Source organism: Danio rerio, chromosome 22, assembly GCF_049306965.1.
Source record: "Danio rerio strain Tuebingen ecotype United States chromosome 22, GRCz12tu, whole genome shotgun sequence".
In the NCBI taxonomy this organism is placed as follows: Eukaryota; Metazoa; Chordata; class Actinopteri; order Cypriniformes; family Danionidae; genus Danio; species Danio rerio.
Window position 1 is genome coordinate 21,142,675 of NC_133197.1, and position 16,887 is coordinate 21,159,561.

Consider the following 16,887-nt stretch of genomic DNA (forward strand, 5'->3'; position numbering starts at 1 on the left):
TATTGTGTGAAACGTTTGTTTTGCAATGCTTGAATTTCAATTTGCATACAATATGACCTTGTTTCTATTTACCGATGTTATCTAAAACAGGGATTCCCAATCTTTAAATCCCGCAACCCCTAAAATAAGAAGACTCGCGACACCCAAATTCCTCTTAGGTGGTTATACATATGCAAACGTTGCTCATACAACATTAGGCCTATATAAACATGAGCATATTGACAACTAGAGATGGCAAAAGTACACACACCCTTTACTAAAGTAGAAGCACAGACACTCATGTTTAAAATGTTTCTGGCAAAAGTTTAAGTACCGACTACACATTTGTACTCAAGTGTAAGTAAAGCATTACGGCCTGAAACATGTACTTAAGTAAAAAGTATTCATTACTAGTACCTGTTTTAGTTTCACAGTGCTAACTACTGCACATCAGGTATACATCTACTATTTAGGATGGATCTTTTGTGAATTGGAATGCAGCAGAAGTTTCTTTATGGACTAAAAACACTGTTACATCCAGTGTTGCCATCCTGTGGACAAACTAATTAATGAAAAAAATCAAGATGCTGTATACGGGTTAAAGTAGCAGGCAATCTGTTGACCCCCATTTAGCTTCAAGCTCTTTTAAGCAAGCGTGAAGTTCCTAGCAACACATTGACCCCATGTGTTGCATGTTGGCATTTACCTTTGGTTACCATAGCATCAGGCTTAACAGTTAATGTTTAATGTTTTTTTTCTGGTTAATGCAGTAGGTGGATATATCTACCATACCTACAACTCGCAATTTATATGCACTCAGAATTTTGACGCAATGCTATTTATGTTGATATAAAGAAATATGGTACGCACTCTTCTAGATGTTCATCTCTTCTAAAATATTAAGGGCCCACTTTATACAGCTTTGCAGGAGGGCCCCCAGGTGCTGGTCTCCCTGGTGACCCATGCTTGATGGTCCATCTCTGGCCTGTAAAGGCATGAAAGGGAATTGAGGGGAGGGATTAGCCTACCTGATGGAGATAATGTTACACCACGATGAATTCAAGTGATGACATCTTTGTGCTTCTGTCTCTCATATGCGTGTGTATATTTAATGGGTTTGGTGGCCCCTGACTGAGTCCACCAGCTTGAATGAAGATTACACCAAACTGTTCGTTTTTCTGATTTAAGTGACGGCTGTAATTATGACATCATCAGATGGAGGACCATGGAGAACTTGACTGAACTTGTCCAGTCCAAATGAGGTCAGGACTTTTTTACAGTGGACATCAGATTTTCGCCGGAAGGACGAAAACGACACCTGTTTCAGCTTCTTGGGTTTTTTTAATTGCTTGAAAAAGCTAATGCTGAGGTAAAAGCTAAATCCTTAATAGCTGCTCTTTGAGCTTGGTTTACTCAAATTTTATGAAAGTTGTCATAGGGACTTGATAAGGTCTACGGCTGACTATGCAGCAAACATAGTAAGCAAAGACTTTTACCTTCGGTCTCAAATGTGGTCATGACTATGAGTGAAACAGAAAAGAAGCGTCCAGTCATTGCTGGCAGAGAAAGAGGTAAGCTGTTTATATACTATTTCTACACTATGCAACACTACCTCTGCTGAAAGAATGCATGGAACAACAATCAACATTGAAGCCATGTTCCAACAAAGTTACCATTTGTATGAACAGTCTTACTACAAATACAGTAGTGTAGCAAATCCATAGTTTGGTTTTATTTGTGGTAAAATCTCTGTCAATTTTGATAAAGGTAGCAGCCTATCCATTACATGCAGATTGATAGATTGAACAGTTTATTTATTCGTATTACAATATTTTAGATTTAATAGATGATTTAAACTGCAACAATACAACTGGATATATTCATTGTTTACCTTAAATCTCCATCCTGTCGTCATTTCAGGCAGAAGTGACGCGAACGGTTTACAACTTCGACGCTCGGGCCTGCTGTTTGAAGTGATTATTTCTGCCTGTAGGTGGCAATGTGTTGACGTGAAAACTTTAGCCAGCAGTTTCATTCATTCAGATACAACTTTACGACGATGAATTAGGGTTTTATTATGCTATTATTTTGTACTATTTTGTTTATTATATGCCTGTTATTTGAAGGTTAAACTTAAATAAAGAAGGGAAGGGAAAGACAGACAGACGACTTGAAAGGATACAGCTGCGTCTACTGGGCATGCGCACATCAGTAGTACCCTAAATTGACACTAAAAAGTATTTTAAAGGTGCAGTAGGTGATTATCCTCAGAAACATTTTTTGTTGTGCTGTTTGAAAGTCTCTTCACATTCCAATAGTATTGATTTAAGTAAATGATCTAAATGTATCTATGTTTTTTTATATTTTGGGTGAGGCATAAGACTAAAAAATGTTCATCCAATTAGAATTTGTCAGGCTGACAATTCCCATAATCTGATAATTCTGATAAGTAGCCCAAACTGACTGTCACTCAGCAAATGTAAATTTGTACAACTGCGTAAAGCCGATTGCGTGTGCACACAAGAGAAAGAGCGACAGTGGTAAAAACAAATGCTGAATCAATATTAGAGTTAGTTTTGCATGCTGGAGGAATGCTGGACACCATGGCTGAAGTATTTCTCTTTGACAGGTAATGCTCTGTTTTAAAACTATTTTAGTCACGCAAAGCTGATGTAGATTTTGTTGTTACGAATGGGTTATATGCACAGAAGTGTTGTTCAGCCTCTAAAATCTTCCAGCGAAAGATTGATGTGACTATTTTCAGTTTCATAAAGGACCTTTTACAGCATCGATAATGAAGATTTTTATTTAATTTAATAACTAAAGATAAGTAAATAGCGCTATTCCGCCAAGCCTGCTTTTCTGAGGTGAAGTATACTGAGGTTTTATATCCACATTGGTTCATTTTTGAAAAATGACAACCTGTGACACGCTCCCAAATTGTTACCATGCTACTCTAAATATTTGCTCTGAAATAGAATGTAAGTTTGGCTTAGTAATAAGTGTAATTCCTGCACCATGCCGGCCAAACACTAAGCATACAGTAGTTGCCTTAGAACTACTAAAACTACTAGGCTACTAGAGAGTGAGACCAGCGATCCTTGCATGCATGAAATGCATCACAGCATGTGGGCCAGACATGGCCCTGGATTGGTAGAGATGGCACCGTCTTAGGGTGGCACATAATGCTTGGCCAAGATGTTAATAATTAATATGTGTGCCTTGTTAGTTTGCCTGTCTTGACCCACATTTAAAATACATTTTTATTATTTTCAAAAAAAAAATTCTACCAATCAGGTCGCTTTGAGAAAAAGCACACCTAAAGCACAATGATTCGTGGGTTTATTAATTTCATTGCAGTCGTGATACACCAATATATCTGGCCCGGTTCAGGCTCAGTTATGGGTTGTAACTTTGGGGTATTTGGCCCAGATATGGTTTATGTTTGGCCCTTGTCTAGAAGACAGACTTGGCTCAGTCATGTGCCGTGATTCATTGTGGCATGATGAGGGCCAAGCAAAAGCTGATTGTGTGGGTCAGAGCTGGGCCAGAGATATTTTGCTATGTGTTACTTTCATTGTTGTGTATTGTGTGTGTGTAGCAGTCTTGAAGCAGGATTAAGTTAAAGGGAAACTGACCTTATTACCAATAAAAGTTTCTGTAAGGCTTGTTTTTTGTAACAAATGCTTCCAATGTCTCCAGTAACATTTTCCTTTAAGTGCAGATTAGTTACTTTTTCCTCCAAAGGTCACACTTTCGAGGGAGGTTACGATAACTCGGTGTCCAGGCCTGTTAAAACATGTTGAAGTAAATGTAAAAGAATGTTCTGTGCTCCCAGTAGCCCTCACAAACATTTGTGGGCTGATGTCATGGCATTCCCCTGGTAGTATCAGAGAAGATAGCCAAAGGCATTGTCTGTCCTCCACTCCAGGAAAAACCATCACGCCACTGCGATGAGCTCACATTCCTGCTGGGCTGCATCTACAGGGTGTGGATCTTCCGAACAGATTCTGCTGTCACAACTGCTTGCCAAAAATGCATTACTACATATTTCTGATTGCTTGCACAGGCAGGGCTGTGCATATGTTGGGTGGTTGCATGATTATGGTGTTTGTCACGGCTGTGTTTTCTAGGGCCAGGGCCTGGTCGATATATCCTTCCACCGGCGATTGGCTTTGTGGGCCACGATTTTACCAAGTCAACGAGTCCTGCTTATACCTTTCATGGAAGAATGAGTAACAACAGTGAGTTTGTAATGACATTTAGTAGCAAAACTAAAGAGTTATGTTTTATAGCCCATGTGACATGTTAGCGTTAAGGAAGCTGTATTTTTCTATTGCCACCACTAGAGGGAGACAGACAGCTGTACATTTTCATATTTCATCTTTGTGCTGGTCAAGGGTGCCCAAACTTTTTCTTATGAAGGGCCAAAAATCAAACTGAGGGCTGTGTGCTGGAGGTACATTAAAGTTTCCATAAATAATCTTCTAATTAATTTCCTAATATTTAAAAATAACTAGAAAACATTGCTTAAAATTATATTATTGAACACAGTATATTTTTAAAATGTTTAATGAAGTTATTACAGCAAAAACATAAACAATCCCATTAATACAATGGATATCAATGTTGAATACACTAAGCTGCACCAGTTTTGCTTTGATTTTCTCGCTGATGTCTTGTGCATTGCCTGATATCCGTCATGTGACAGTATTTACATTTTTTAAATATCTGATGAATTTACAAAACAAAAGAAATTAAAAAACAAACAAACAGAAGGTTACATTACATTTAAAATGATGACATTTTTCAAAGATATTCGCCCAAACCACCAACCCATCATTCTTCTCTTCTCAAATAGATTGGTAGGGCAAATCAAAGGTTAAAATGGGCCAACTATTTATTAACAATTTTCATTTATTTCTTTATTATTATTATTATTTTAAAGTACAAAAATGGTAAATTGTTCAAAATGTTCCCTTTAAATGTTTTACTTTTTCTACACCTAATTTCCTCTGCGTTTTACCCTAGGGTTTTACTGCATGGGTCAAAGACATCTAAAAATTACACAATTATTTTATATACATAGAAAACATAGTAAATATTTGTAGCATATACAGGTATATACAGTTAAGGTCAGAATTATTAGCCCCCTGTATATTTCCCCCCCAATTTCTGTTTAATGGAGAGAAGATTTTTTTTCTACACGTTTCTAAACATAATCGTTTAATTAACTGATTTCTAATAATTGATTTTCCTCATCTTTGCCATGATGAAAATAAATAATATTGTACTAGATATTTATCAAGACACTTCTATACAGCTTAAAGTCACATTTAAGGCATAACTAGGTTAATTAGGCAGGTTAGTGTAAATAGGCAAGTTATTGTATAACGATGGTTTGTTCTGTAGACTATTGAAAAAAAAATTGCTTAAAGGGGCTAATAATATTGACCTTAAAATAGTTTTTGAAAAATGTAAAACTGCTTTTATTCTATTTGAAATAAAACAATAAGATTTTCTCCAAAAGCAAAAAAAAACATTATCAGACATACTGTGAATTTTTTTTTCTCTGTTAAAGATAATTTGTGAAATATTTAAAAAAGAGAAAAAAAATCCAAAAGAGGGCTATTAATTCTGACTTCAACTGTGTGTGTGTATGTATGTGTATATATATATATATATATATATATATATATATATATATATATATATATATATATATATATATACATATATATATATATATGTATGTATTTATGTATGTATATATATAAATAATAAAAAAACACTGTCATACAACAAGGCACACTTTAAATTTGAATTAATACAATAATAATAAAACATGGAGAAATGCTATTTGTTTTATTTCTGCTAGAATAAAAGCAGTTTTTAATTTTTAAAAACTATTTTATCGTCAAAATTATTAGCCCCTTTAAGCAAAAATTTTTTCCATAGTCCACAGAACAAACCATCGTTATACAATAACTTGCCTAATTACTCCAACCTGTCTAGTTAACCTAATTAACCAAGTTAAGCCTTAAATGTTACTTTAAGCTGTATAGAAGCATCTTGAAAAACATCTAGACAAATATTATTTACTGTCATCATGGCAAAGATAAAATAAATCAGTTGTTAGAGATGAGTTATTAAAACTATTATGTTGAAGAAAATCTTCCTAGCGTTAAACGGAAATTGATAAAAAGAATTAAAAAGTCAGGCTAATACTTTTGACTTCATCTGAATATATATATATATATATATATATATATATATATATATATATATATATATATATATATATATATATATATATATATATATATATATATATATATATATATATATATATAGATCTACATATATATATACACACACACACACACACACACACACACACACACATAGTAATTCTTGTAGTTAAACAGTTTGCTTAAGCAATAAGTACTATGATGTAAAATCTGACTAGTTCTTTCCTAAGTGATGTAAAGCTGTGTGTATTCTGCAGTGCATAACATTGACTGCAGTCCAGGGCCTAAATATCATATTGATGCCAAGCTGACTCGCTTTGGAAGAGACGGCACTCCTGCTTACTCCTTACATGGCAGGATGGAAAATCGAGGTAATCTGATTATCGTGTTAAAACAGTCACTTAATTACTGCTCCACTTCATGTCAAAACCACAAGGAAACACTTAAGAGTCTGACCGTTTTCAACTATTGTTTGTATTTGAAATTTGCAGGTGGGATACTCTCCACACCAGGCCCAGGAACATACAGTCCTGAAAAAGCTTCACTTTCTAGCACCCATCGCAAGCCGCCGTCCTACACCATGGGTTACCGTACTCAGTATCGCTCCATTGATGCTGTGCCGGCCCCAAACAAATACACCCTTCCTTCTCTCATAGGCTCCAATGTCCTGACCAAAACATCCAGTGCCAGTTACACCATCTCTGCAAGATGCAAATCTGGGGGTCTGGCTGAGAACTGGTCCAAAACTCCAGGTCCCAGTAGATATAACCGCACAGATCCCAGTGTCTACCTGCCAAGGCAGCCAGCATTCTCCATGTTGGGTAGACATGCTAATGGAAGGGAGGCCACACAAGTTCCTGGTCCTGGAAGTCATAACCCTGAGAAAGTGACTGCGCACAAGCCCAGGCCTCCTGCTTTCTCTTTAGGCATCAGGCATTCTGAGTTCGTCACTCCTTTAGTAGTAGATTAGTATTATTTTGAAGGCATGAGTGCTGCACGATATAAAAAAAAAAAAAAAAAACTCACATTACAATAATTAGTTTTTCTGCTCTATAAATACAATTGGACTTGGATGTTAGATTGCGATGTTGATGCTGAAAATGAAATGAAGATTGAAAAAAATGAAATGAAGCTTTTCAGATTTTAGTGCATCTTTTTAATATTTGTCACATAGAAAACTCTGATGTTAGGTAATAGATTGTTAGCATTTGTGTGACCTTCAGTCATGTGGAATTGATAACAAAAATATATATAGTTGATCAAATATTTTATAGCGGCATGATTCCAGTTACTTTTATTACAGAAATATTTTTTTATCTATAAAGATGTCAAATTTTGGTGTCAACATCAAATTTTATTTACAAAATGCATTTTATAAACTATAGTGATTTTAAAGTAAAGATTTAAAATGTTGCACACTGTCATAAGACGACGTTTATATTAGGCTAGATTTAGGTTGCCAGCATCTAAGGAAAATGTTATTTTGACGTCCAATAACGATGTAAAATAACGTTGATATTTTATTGATATTAGGTTGTGTTGGAAAGTCACCAAAATCCAACGTCGAGCCAACATCTTAAACCAATGTCATATTGAGATCAATTACTGACATTTATTCTTCAGGCATGGCAACCAAAATCCAATGTCTGATGGACGTCACATTGATAACATCTACACAACGTCAAGCTGTAACATCATTAGACATTGATATTTTGTTGTTTTCAGGTTGGAAAGAAATTAAAATGCAATGTCTATGCGATATTGGATCTTGATGTCGGCCTGACACTGGGTTCTGACTTCAACCCGATTTTTATTTCCAAACAAAATGCAAGGTCTTACGATGTTGGGGTACAACGTCAATCTGTCATCATGTGCCTGCTGGGTCTTGCTGAGGGTAAAATCTAGTGGTTTGATGGGCCAATGTAAAACTACAGAAAACGATAATCATTTAGTATTTTGCTGCACTCTGATCCTTAATTTGAGTCTTTTAACGTGTCGTCAAATGTTTCTTGTTGTAAATTTGGATGACTAAATTATTTGGTACATAAACGATTGTTACACAGAATCACATTTTAGTAGGTGTATTTTCTAAACCATGGTAAATAAAATGTATAATAGTTATTATAATTCAGCTCAACAGAAAACATTCTAATGCAGGGGTGCTCAACCCTGTACCTGAAAATATACCTTCCTGCAGAGTTCAGCTCCAACCCTGATCAAACACACCTGAATCAATTAATTAGGACCTGAACAGCACTTGATAATTACCGGCAGGTGTGTTTGATATGGGTTGCAACTAAAATCTGCAGGAAGGTAAATCTCCAGGAACAGGGTTGGTCACCCCTGTTCTAATGTTTAAAAAAAATATCTAAAGCAGGGGTGTCCAAACTCGGTCCTGGAGGGCTGGTGTCCTGCAGATTTGAGCTCCAACTTGCTTTAACACAGCTGCAAGGATGTTTCTATACTGCCTTGCAAGTGCTTGATTAGCTAGCCCAGGTGTTTCTGATTGGGGTTGGAACTAAACTTTGCAGGACATCGGCCCTCCAGGATTGAGTCTAGACATCCCTGATCTAAAGCAAGTGTGTCAAACTCAGTTCCTAGAGGGCCGTAGCCCGGCAGTTAAGTTCCAACCCTGCTTCAACACACTTACATGTAGGTTTCAAACAAGCCTAAAGGGCTTAATTAGTTTGATCAGGTGTGCTTATATAGAGTTGGAACTAAACTGGGCAGAGCTGCGGCCCTCCAGGAACTGAGTTTGATACCTATATATAATACATAATATAGATTATTATTACAAATTAGGATACAAGCGGGATAATAAAAAATAATATTTATTGATTTGTCAACAACAAATGTAGAACAACAAAGTCGACTGCTCAAGATACAAGTAGGAGATGTTAAACAACAGCAGTTCAGCAATGGAAAGCATCTTTAGCGTACAACAAAAACTATTCCTTCTATTCATGACAGGGGCGATTACTAGACCTGGAACACCATCCAACTTATTTTACATGACTTCAGTGTAGATCTAAAGAAAACACTTTGGGGAGGTGGAGGCAGCACTCGTTCATTCCCCTCTATAAGCTCCTGCTGCCGTCATCTCCAGACGAAAGGGGGAGGAGAAGTAACATTTCATTACCATAGATCTGCAAATAATAAAACTTATATACAAATCAAAACGTATGGAGAGAAATGCACGCATGGTCACAGCCGACCACGTACTGTAGTTTAACTTCAGATGACAATCTTGAAATCTCATTCCTTGGGAAGCGGCCTTCGGAATAGCAGGATGTGAGGCTCTGTATGGAAAAAGTGGAGGATTTCGGAATATTCATATTTTGGGGGGTATAATTCATTCAGGATTTCTAAAAGGTCTCCACTTATAAAGTAATTAAAGTTATAGTCTCCCAAAAGTGGAAATTTACTCACTATTTACTGGTTATAAACCTTTTGAGTTTCTTTTTTTCTGGTAAATACTCAAAAAATATATATATATTTTGAATAAACCTGAAAGCATTAACATCCATAGTAGGAAAAGCAAATACTATAGAAGTCAATGGTTACAGGTTTTCAGCATTCTTCAAAATATCTACTTCTGTGTCGAACAAAAGAAAGATACAGGTTTGAAACAATATAAGGTAAGTAAATTATGACAGAATTTTCACTTTTGGACAAACTGTCCCTTTAAGGTGTCAAAGTAGGTTTTAGATAATGTTATTAGATGTCCAAGAATACTAACCTGGTTTATGGATCATGTAATGAATCCAGCCCTGACTTTGCTGGACTCCCAGTCCTCTCCATTCCTCCTCTGACATTAAATGCGAGGAAGGCACCAATTTGGAAAGCTGTTTGGGAAGCATAACATGTCTATTTGGAAGAAGAGGAGCAATGTGTTAGTTTGACAAACTGATGTTATGTAACGTAAAGGTTTCACTGAACAGCTCTTCAAGCTGTCAGACAAAACAACGCTATTATTGAGACATAACTCAGAAAATACGCCGTAAACTGCGTATATACCGCCGTATTTGCGTACAATTTTAAGATATTTTATTAAAACAGCAAACAGCCAAATGACATAACAAGTTTTACGTTATGTTTAACGTTACGTTACCCGAAACTTAAAGTGAACAGAAAGGTGAAAGAAAACAAGTGAAAATCCTCACCTGTACTCGTATTCTTCGTCAGAATACTTGTCGGAATAGTAAATCTGCTTTTTCCCTGAAGACATCCTGTGTGATAAATGTTAAATTGAGTCTTAATTTAATGCGAAATACGAAATAAGTCTCGTATGCTCGTTACGGAGTGCCAGTGTTTTTCCTGTAAGGGCGCCGCTTCAGTTTTGAACTCAAACGGTCTCTCGCGCACGTGTGATTGGTCGAGTCACTTGCGGCTCCGCCTCTCTGCGCGCGCCTGCGTTTGACACATTTGACAGCACTGAGTGCACGCGCGAAGCTCTGTTGACCTGGTGAGGTCTGCAAAACACACGCCGTGTGTTTAAAATTATTCATTTTGTCTGTGGGGGACTAATGTTCTTGCCTTTATTTGTCTTAAAGAAAATTTATTTATTTCCAGCTTCAAGGCATTTTTTGGTTTTAGGTGAGTTTCAACCGTGCTACTGTGACAAAATGTGCGATATCAAGGATGACATTAAGCTAACGTTACTCCAAGAGTGTTTCTACCCTGTCATTTATATCTTGGCGATTTCATTTATTATAAAACTTTAAATGATAAACAAATTATAAAACGACACGGTAGACGTTTAAATTAGCATTAGAACAATGTTGTGTGAGATATGTCATGTGTAATTTCACATTGTAAATTAATAAATTGGTTAATCTAATTACCAATGTAGACTCAATGTGGCCGTGATTTAGGTTATAACATTTACAGTTTCACATTTACATTTTACAGTAGCCTAACAATTTTTTGTGTACATGATTTGAGCACATCTTCAAAAGTTCAGGACATATAAATGCTGTTTTAGAGTATATGAACAGCCATAAAAGCTTTTACTTTTTTTGTTGTTGTTGAACAGTCTTGTGTGGGCTACGTGTAGTAATAATATTTTCACAAGCACAAAGTGATTGTGTGACTTAACTATTACAAAGTGCAAAACACCCACTAATGACCCTAGGAACACAACATTTTATCCACCTACAAAATGAGATCAAAAGCTGAGGGGATAGTTCACCCATAAATTAAATTCTGTTCAGTTTTATGTTTATCTTTCAGTTGTTTCAAGTGAACAAAAGAACTGTAACCATTGACTTCCACTGTATTTTTTTTCCTACTATGAATGTCAATGGTTGCAGTTTTGTAGCTTTCTTCAAAATGTCTTCTTTTGTGTACAATATAGTTGAAGTCAGAATTATTAGCCCCCCTTTAAAAAAAAATGCATTTTTAAATATTTTCTAAATCTTGATTAATAGAGTAAGGATATTTTCACAGTATGTCTGATAATATTTTTTTCTTCTGGAGAAAGTCTTATTTGTTTCATTTTGACTAGAATAAAAACAGTTTTTAACTCTTAAAAAACATTTTAAGGTCAAACTTATTAGCCCCTTTGAGCTATATGGGCAACGCGGTGGTGTCGGCTGGGTCAGTTGGCATTGCTGTGTGGAGTTTGCATGTTCTTCCCGTGTTTGAGGTTTCCCCACAAGTTCAAAGACATGCGGTATAGAGACCCAGGTGAGGCTCGAACCAGAGACCTTCTTGCTGTGAGGCGACAGCACTACCTCATGCGCCACCGTGTCCCTCCCTCCCTCTCTCTCTCCCTCTCTCTCTCTCTCTCTCTCTCTCTCTCTATATATATATATATATATATATATATATATATATATATATATATATATATATATATATATATATTCCACATTTATTTTTTATTTTATTTACATTTTTTATTTATTTAAGTATAGCTACAAATATAGAGCTAAACATTTTCTTCATGTGGGGCGATTCAGTGGCGCAGTAGGTAAAGCTGTCGCCTCACAGTAAGAAGGTTGCTGGGTCGAACCTGGGGTAGGCTAAATTGTTTGTGTGTGTATGATTCCCAGAGATGGGTTGTGGCTGGAAGGGCATCCGCTGCGTAAAAGCGTGCTGGATAAGTTGGCGGTTCATCTTGCTGTGACGACCCCGAATTAATAAAGGGACTAAGCTGACAAGAAAATGAATGAATGAATTTTCTTCATATAGGCCTGGTTATTTCACAAAATCCTTATTAATGTTTCAAGCTAACCCAAAGTCTGTAAAGCTGTGATGGAGCATCTTCGAGCAAATGAAAACGTGCCTTTAAGATCAAATTGTTTGAGGTTTGCTCCATTTTATTCTTTTGTTGTCATCTTTTTTGAATGCTTTACCATTTAATGTCAGGGCTGCTGATTTGACCACAGTGTTCCTGTGACCTTTTTAACAAGCGCATGATGTTGTCAAGCACAGCAATGCGACATCAGAAAGCCTGCTTTATTGTTCATCTCATAAGGTTTCAGTCTTTGTTTTATATGACAATTTAAAGTTTTTGTACACATTGCTTGATTCATGGTGCTTTCTAAGCACCATGTATATCAGTCTGTACTTTATTTTAACACACCGTATGCACGTTTGAATCGTTTTTATGCTGTACCCTGTTAAAAAAAACAATCAAGTTTGCTAGATCTTTAACTAAAGGTTAACTTCAGTGACTCTTGTTAATGAATTACACAGTTTCCGTTTCACAAGTAAACATTTGGTTCAAGCTACAAATTCAAATGAAGAATGCGTTTGCGCATATGTTAACGCTACAATATCGAGCACGGTTTGTTTGTTAGAATAATAGCACACTGTAGATATACTACGATATGTTTAAAAGTTCAAATAAAGTAATTCTAAGCAGCATCAACCTTATCATCATCATCATTATAATGCATATGAAAGCTTATATATGCATCCATTTAAGCATTTAGCAACTTAAATATTGACACTTATAAGTGCACGAGAGCAGGAAACGGGTAGTCTGAATGGGCATGTCATGGTAGGAGGTGTGTATGTGTGATGGTGTGTGTTTCTGAACAAGGACACATGGTTCTAGCCTGTGGTTTGAGTGGTTTCTCTCCCCCTTCGGGCTCAAACTTTACATCTCATGACTCTAATGTGCTTCTACTTCTTTCTCTGCATTCAAAAACATAACTGTGCATGTATTTTGTAGGGCTGGAGCTGCAACCTAAAGCAGAGGGGAGTAGATTCGGTGAGTTAGCATTGCCTTTTTCTTTAGTATCTTAAATCTTTCTGTATTTACAGTAGCATGTTCTCATGTTGCAGTTTGTGATACGTTGCTTCAACCGTTTTAAATGAGGATGTGGTGTATGCCTGACATGTGTGTGTTTTCTTTTTTTTACTTTTGGTGTGTGTAGCAAATATTAATACAGCACCTTCACCCACATTGACCACAATTTGATGTTTAATGTCATGATAATATGTTCCAGCCAAAGTCACGGTAAATGTCACCCACTGTCTGGCATTGATCTATTTATTACGCGTATGTGACTTATGCATAGGGCTGTTTGCAATGTTCTTGTTTATCAGATTGAAATGTATTTTCCACTTTTGGCGTGGTGGTTTATTTTTAAATGAATGTGGCTGTTCTTATGTTGTCGCTTGACAAGCAGAAGTATTTATTTTGATATGCTATCAATTTATCTTATGTTGTTGAGATCTTTGTATCAAAAAGTAAATAAATTTGTTAAATTGTTAATTTTTGGCTTTTGTTTGGGTAAAATGACCTTGTTTATTCTCATGCGGCGGTTTAGCATTTTAGCATGCAGTCTTCTTTCAGAAACTGCAACGTTATTTTTATTTTTCCTGTTGTACCTATAAAAAATGTGCATAGCATATAATGTATTGTCAGGAATGGGCAGTATTTATTATACAAGTTTAAATATTAAGTATAAATATGTATTTGATAGGGTTTATGAAAATGGGTTAATTTTTTATCGAAATACTTCAGTGTCTTGTTTTTGTATTTTAAACCACTGTAAATACTTTGCAAGAAGTCCAAGTCAGTTTGATGGTGATGGGATTGATCGAATATGCCCATTATTATTGTTATACTCCCATGTAAAAGTATTTTGCAGTATTTTCAAAATCCAGTAATTTATTTTGATACCTGTTGTGGGTGCTGTATTTTGTAGTTTGATACACGTAAAATTTAGGCATTTGGTATTTTATTTTAAAGTACATTTCAATGTATTTTTGCTCATCCTTGTGTATAGTTGAAACATGTACTAATGTCACTCTTCAATGCAGTTAAACAGATTCTATTGAACAAAAGTAGATATTTTGAAAAATGTTGGAAACCTCGCCGTAAAAAAGGCTGGGTTTCACACGATTAATTTTTGTTGGGACAACATGAAGGAATAAAATAAAATGATTAGTTTTTACAAATATAAGTGGGTTGAACAAAAAACTCAAGAATTGTGTTGTTTCTGCTCACTTTAAATAAGTAGTTTGAAAAACATCAGAAGAGTGCTGTAATCATTAACTTCCCTAGTATTTGTTTTTCCTTTTGTGTATGTTAATGGTTACAGATCTCCAACATTTTTCAAAATATCTTCTATTGTGTTTAACAAAACAAAAAAACTCAAAATAGATTAAAATAAGTCAAGGGTGAGTAAATGATGACAGAATTTTTGGGTGAACTGTCCCTTTAACCAACCCTTTTTTTTTTTTGCTTTCTTCAGAAAGCCATTTATACGATGACAGAGAGAGCTTAACGTGCTGCAATAAAAAAAAAAAACACATGCAATTACAAAAAACGCCAACATGTACTAAAACGTGACGGACCCAGCTATTTAGGTTATTGTTATTTATGCTAAAAGATACAAAAGACATGGAAATCAGGATGTTAAAATAAACCAACAAAAACTCACCTTTCAAAGATCACCTACAACTTCACTGAGCGCTAGTCATGGCACAGCAGTGTCCGTCACGTTTTTAGGTTGCATTGAAACATTTTTGTTGTGTTCCAATGTTTTTAAAATTGTTGCATCGTGAGAAAATGAAGTGCGTTTTTTTAGTTTGTTTACATTGTGAGAAAATGCAATGCGTTTTGTTAATTTGTTTGCGTTGTGAAAAAATGCAGTGCGTATTATTAATTTGTTTATGTTGTGAGAAAATGCAGTACGTTTTTCTAATTTGTTTGTGTTGTGAGAAAATGCAGTGCATTTTATTAATTTTTTTGCAATGTGAGAAAATGCTGTGTGTTTTATAAGTTTGTTTACGTTGTGAGAAAATGCAGTGCGTTTTATTAATTTGTTTGAGTTGTGAGAAAATGCAGTGTGTTTTATTAATTTGTTTACGTTGTGAGAAAATGCAGTGCGTTTTATTAATTTGTTTGAGTTGTGAGAAAATGCAGTGCGTTTTATTAATTTGAGTTGTGAGAAAATGCAGTGCATTTTATTAATTTGAGTTGTAAGAAAATGCAGTGCGCTTTATTAATTTGAGTTGTGAGAAAATGCAGTGCGTTTTATTAATTTGAGTTATGAGAAAATGCAGTGCGTTTTATTAATTTGAGTTATTAGAAAATGCAGTGCGTTTTTCTAATTTGGTTGCGTTGTGAGAAAATGCAGTGTGTTTTATTAATTTGAGTTGTGAGAAAATGCAGTGTGTTTTATTAATTTGAGTTATGAGAAAATGCAGTGCGTTTTTCTAATTTGGTTGCGTTGTGAGAAAATGCAGTGCATTTTATTAATTTGAATTATGAGAAAATGCAGTGCGTTTTATTAATTTGAGTTGTGAGTAAATGCAGTGCGTTTTATTAATTTTTTTTCGTTGTGAGAAAATGCAGTGCGTTTTATTAATTTGTTTGAGTTGTGAGAAAATGCAGTGTGTTTTATTAATTTGTTTACGTTGTGAGAAAATGCAGTGCGTTTTATTAATTTGAGTTGTGAGAAAATGCAGTGCATTTTATTAATTTGAGTTGTAAGAAAATGCAGTGCGCTTTATTAATTTGAGCTGTGAGAAAATGCAGTGCGTTTTATTAATTTGAGTTATGAGAAAATGCAGTGCATTTTATTAATTTGAGTTATTAGAAAATGCAGTGCGTTTTATTAATTTGAGTTATTAGAAAATGCAGTGCGTTTTTCTAATTTGGTTGCGTTGTGAGAAAATGCAGTGCGTTTTATTAATTTGAGTTGTGAGAAAATGCAGTGTGTTTTATTAAATTGAGTTATGAGAAAATGCAGTGCGTTTTTCTAATTTGGTTGCGTTGTGAGAAAATGCAGTGCATTTTATTAATTTGAATTATGAGAAAATGCAGTGCGTTTTATTAATTTGAGTTGTGAGTAAATGCAGTGCGTTTTATTAATTTGTTTGCGTTGTGAGAAAATGCAGTGCGTTTTTCTAATTTGTTTGCGTTGTGAGAAAATGCAGTGCGTTTTATTAATTTGTTTGAGTTGTGAGAAAATGCAGTGTGTTTTTCTAATTTGTTTGCGTTGTGAGAAAATGCAGTGCATTTTATTAATTTGAATTATGAGAAAATGCAGTGCGTTTTATTAATTTGAGTTGTGAGTAAATGCAGTGCGTTTTATTAATTTGTTTGAGTTGTGAGAAAATGCAGTGTGTTTTTCTAATTTGTTTGCGTTGTGAGAAAATGCAGTGCGTTTTATTAATTTGTTTGCGTTGT

At 35.2% G+C, this 16,887-nt stretch overlaps 3 protein-coding genes across 16 annotated transcripts in view; 2 read left to right on the plus strand and 1 right to left on the minus strand.

The window, feature by feature from the left end:
• Positions 1-1,019: 1,019 nt before the first annotated feature.
• Positions 1,020-7,228, plus strand: cimap1d (CIMAP1 family member D). 2 transcript variants are annotated; one of them, XM_073936205.1, is made up of 4 exons: positions 1,020-1,348; positions 4,113-4,223; positions 6,488-6,601; positions 6,722-7,228. In XM_073936205.1, exons 2-4 carry the CDS (start codon positions 4,211-4,213, stop codon positions 7,198-7,200), a joined length of 606 nt encoding a protein of 201 aa, XP_073792306.1. In that variant the 5' UTR covers positions 1,020-1,348; positions 4,113-4,210; the 3' UTR covers positions 7,201-7,228.
• Positions 7,229-9,045: 1,817 nt separating this feature from the next.
• On the minus strand, positions 9,046-10,551 carry cks2 (CDC28 protein kinase regulatory subunit 2). 2 transcript variants are annotated; one of them, XM_005170460.6, is made up of 4 exons: positions 10,394-10,551; positions 9,970-10,097; positions 9,453-9,529; positions 9,048-9,376 (listed from the first exon to the last, which is right to left on the minus strand). In XM_005170460.6, exons 1-3 carry the CDS (start codon positions 10,456-10,458, stop codon positions 9,486-9,488), a joined length of 237 nt encoding a protein of 78 aa, XP_005170517.1. In that variant the 5' UTR covers positions 10,459-10,551; the 3' UTR covers positions 9,048-9,376; positions 9,453-9,485.
• A 26-nt stretch (positions 10,552-10,577) lies between these two features.
• Positions 10,578-16,887, plus strand: part of shc2 (SHC (Src homology 2 domain containing) transforming protein 2) — a 45,497-nt gene continuing 39,187 nt past the window's right edge. For 2 of the 12 annotated variants that reach the window (XM_073936596.1, XM_073936601.1), the window contains exons 1-2: positions 10,679-10,826; positions 13,414-13,452. Coding sequence is in view for 2 of the 12 variants with exons in the window: in XM_073936595.1 (XP_073792696.1) it covers positions 13,260-13,289; positions 13,414-13,452 (69 nt within the window). In the remaining 10 variants the exon portion in view is untranslated. 12 annotated transcript variants of the gene reach the window in all.